The sequence below is a fragment of the Gossypium raimondii genome, chromosome 10, assembly GCF_025698545.1.
Source record: "Gossypium raimondii isolate GPD5lz chromosome 10, ASM2569854v1, whole genome shotgun sequence".
Taxonomy (NCBI): domain Eukaryota; kingdom Viridiplantae; phylum Streptophyta; class Magnoliopsida; order Malvales; family Malvaceae; genus Gossypium; species Gossypium raimondii.
In genome coordinates this window covers 59,814,122-59,817,183 of record NC_068574.1, presented here as the reverse complement: position 1 = coordinate 59,817,183, position 3,062 = coordinate 59,814,122, and the positions used below count along the sequence as shown (strand labels likewise).

Below are 3,062 nucleotides of genomic sequence, written 5' to 3'. Positions count from 1 at the left end.
GTCGAATATTAGTTTTCAATTGTAGGAAATGTTTCATTGTGGTATTTTGTAAGTTGTTTCTTTGAATGTTGTTCTTGTTGTAATTTGTCTCAGATCAGTTTAAATGAAGAAAAATAAATTGATCAAATAAAAGCATCAGAACTAAACTCACAATTTTTGCAAAATACAGGGCCTAATAGTAGAATTTAACCTTATTTTTACCACTTAATGACATTATATGCTAAATTAGAATACAAGGACTAAATCCAAATTTTAAATATAGTAGAGGAACTAAAACTAAAAGTTGACTGGCATAAAACGAATACCATAACTATTCATGAAAGTAGCTCTTTTGCAGTGTTGCGAGCTTTGCAAAAGGCCTTTATAGGCTTAGCTTTTGGTGAATTTAGTCTTTTGCCTTCCGCCATATCAATTTTCTTTGAACTTACTCTTTTCCACTCAAAGCATTGAATCAATGACCCTAAAACCAATCCCATAACACGTTGGGCTAAATCTTTTCCAGGACAAGCCCTTCTTCTTAACCCGAACGGCATCATCTTATAACCCTCTGCCCGACCATTCTCAAACCTTTCTGGCTTAAAAAATGTTGCCTCATCCCATAACTTTGGGTCCCTATGGATCGCCCATGCATTCACTAGCAACATTGTACCCTTGGGAATGTTGTACCCTAATAAGTTACAACGATCAGACGAGACGTGGGGAACAAGAAGTGGCACTGCCGGGTTCAATCGGAGGGTCTCTGAGATTATGTTTTGTAGATAACGTAGTCTCGGGAGATCGGTTTCGTCTAGCAATCTACCATGACCGACGTGGAAATCTAGTTCGGATTTACTCTTTTGCATTGTGTTTAAATTGTTGAGTAAATGAGACACGGACCATTCTAATGCTATAACTACGGTGTTGGTTCCTCCAAGTAACATATCCTGCATGATAATTATTAAAAAAAATAGAAAAACAGAAAATCATTAATAGAGTTTGGTTAAGTGAGACAATAGAACTCAGCAAGTTAAACTTTAGAAGGAAATTAACTATTTTAGGAAACCCTAATTTCTAACCTAATGGTAACTTTGCATGGATCATCTTAATACAGTTTAAATTCCTTAACTTTTTTTCATATCTGTTTTACGATTTATGTTCGGGGTTCGTAGCTATCCCTCTCAATAATATCGTCTCCAAGGTTTGAATCAATGTTCCTTCCTTAAGAATGCAATGTGTCTTACCATTGCATCCAACACTTAATGGCTAAACTCTTCTTAACATAAGTTGTTTGATGACTAGAGATGTTCTTAGGCCTGGTCAGACCGGACTTATATATGAAATCAAGTTCAACACTAAATATAATTATCCAAGTTTGATCGAACTTATATATGAGTCTGAAATTTTCTCTTAGCCAGTTTATATTTGTAAGTAACTAACTTAATTATGTTTAGGCCAATTAGGGGTGTAATCAAACGAAGCCGAGCCTGAATACTATCAAGCTCGATTAAACATCTATTTTTAAACCTGAGTTTGGCTCAAGATACAATCGAGCTACTCGAGTTCAAGCTCAATTAAGCTCGCTTACTAATTTTTGTACTCGAGCTAGAGCTCAATTAAGCTCATTTACTAATTTTTGGAATCAAGCTCAAGCTTGAGCTCGAGCTCGTTTTTAATGATTAAGCTTAAGGTTAATAATATAAATTAAAAGTAATAATGTAATTTAAAAATATAAAAAATATGAAAAGCTCAATAAGGTTCGCAAGCTATTAGAGTTAAGTATTGCTAAGGTCAAATTCAACTTGGTCGATAGCTTAAGCTCGTCTTGATAATTATCGAGTCGAGTTTGAATTTTTTTCGAGTTGAACTCGAGTAGCCTGCGAATATCAATGTCAAATTTACACCGCTAGGCCTATGCATATTTTTAGTTTTAGTTTTTTTTTTAAATATATGATTTTGAAATGACTTCATATATAACCTGGACAATCCCTTTGATAATTTCATCGGTATAATACTGAGCTTCCGATTCTTGCAAACAAAGCAAATGGCTGATCACCGTATCCTCCTTCTCGAAACCATATTTGTTCCTTTGATGCTCATCAACCAAACCTTGCAATAATCCATTGATTTCTCTCGTTAATTTCACCACCTTCTTCTTGTATCCAAAGAAATTAGCCCACCGTAAAAATGGAAAGAAATCTCCTACAATTGGTGAGATTCCCAGCTTCAGAAGCTCTTGTTGGAGACCATGAAGCTTTACTGCTTCCGGTTTATGTTGCTTGCCTGCAATCATCCTCAGTGTTATATTAAACGTTAGCTTTGACAGCAATGGTTTCAACTCTACCTTGACAAAGTTATCATCACTCGAGGAATAATACAGTTTCCACAACAAGTTCTTGATTTCATCTCGTCGAATACTCGAAGATGAGTTTAAACGATTGGCGGAGAAGATTTCGAGCTTGCATATTCGTCTAAGGTTTCGCCAATGGTCACCGTAAGGGGATGAGATGATGGTGGTGTAGTCGTAGCTGATGTACTTGCCAACCCAGAAGCAAGGACGGTTGGCGAAAACAATGTCATTTTTTGTTAAGCATTCCTCGACAACCGACGGGGATGATACAACAATCGCGAGGCGTGAACCGAGCCTGAGGGAAAAGATTGGGCTGTGTTTTTGCGAGAGGGCAAAGAGGGACTGGTTGAAGGGTTCCTTGAGGAGATGGAGATGGCCTGCAATTGGAAGAGTTGGTGGACTTGGTGGGAGATTCATATGTTTGCATCTTGTTCGATTCAAGACCTTGGTGATAACAAAGATTAAAAGAAGAAATATAAGCAAATATATTTCAATAAATTCCACTTTTACCATGATATGTAAGAAAAGGATTTTGAGATGATCAATTGAGGATTGAAGGAACTTTTTATAAAGACCTAGAAAATGGGAAATTCTCTTATTTAAAGCAAAATTGTAGAAATGCACGTTTTTCTCACACGTAAAGGGATGAGTAATGTTATGAAATTAGAGCTGATCATGGGTTGATCTGACCTGGGTTAGTGCAAAAAATCAAGTTCATTTTTTAAGTCCAGCCATG

General features: G+C 36.3%; 1 protein-coding gene across 1 annotated transcript; it reads right to left on the bottom strand.

Annotated features, from left to right (window-relative positions):
• Positions 1–314: 314 nt before the first annotated feature.
• LOC105775987 (cytochrome P450 81Q32) lies at positions 315–2,743 on the bottom strand. Its single transcript, XM_012598461.2, has 2 exons — positions 1,955–2,743; positions 315–923 (listed from the first exon to the last, which is right to left on the bottom strand). The coding sequence occupies exons 1-2, from the start codon at positions 2,741–2,743 to the stop codon at positions 315–317; spliced, it is 1,398 nt and encodes a 465-aa protein (XP_012453915.1).
• Positions 2,744–3,062: the final 319 nt, after the last annotated feature.

What these genes read in the sequence shown, in the direction of transcription:
- LOC105775987 (XM_012598461.2), bottom strand. Translation starts at nt 2,743, where the DNA reads ATGAATCTCCCACCAAGTCCACCAACTCTTCCAATTGCAGGCCATCTC. An exon ending in TTATCAAAGGGATTGTCCAG is followed by an intron (nt 924 to 1,954) that starts GTTATATATGAA and finishes ATTATCATGCAG; the next exon opens with GATATGTTACTTGGAGGAAC.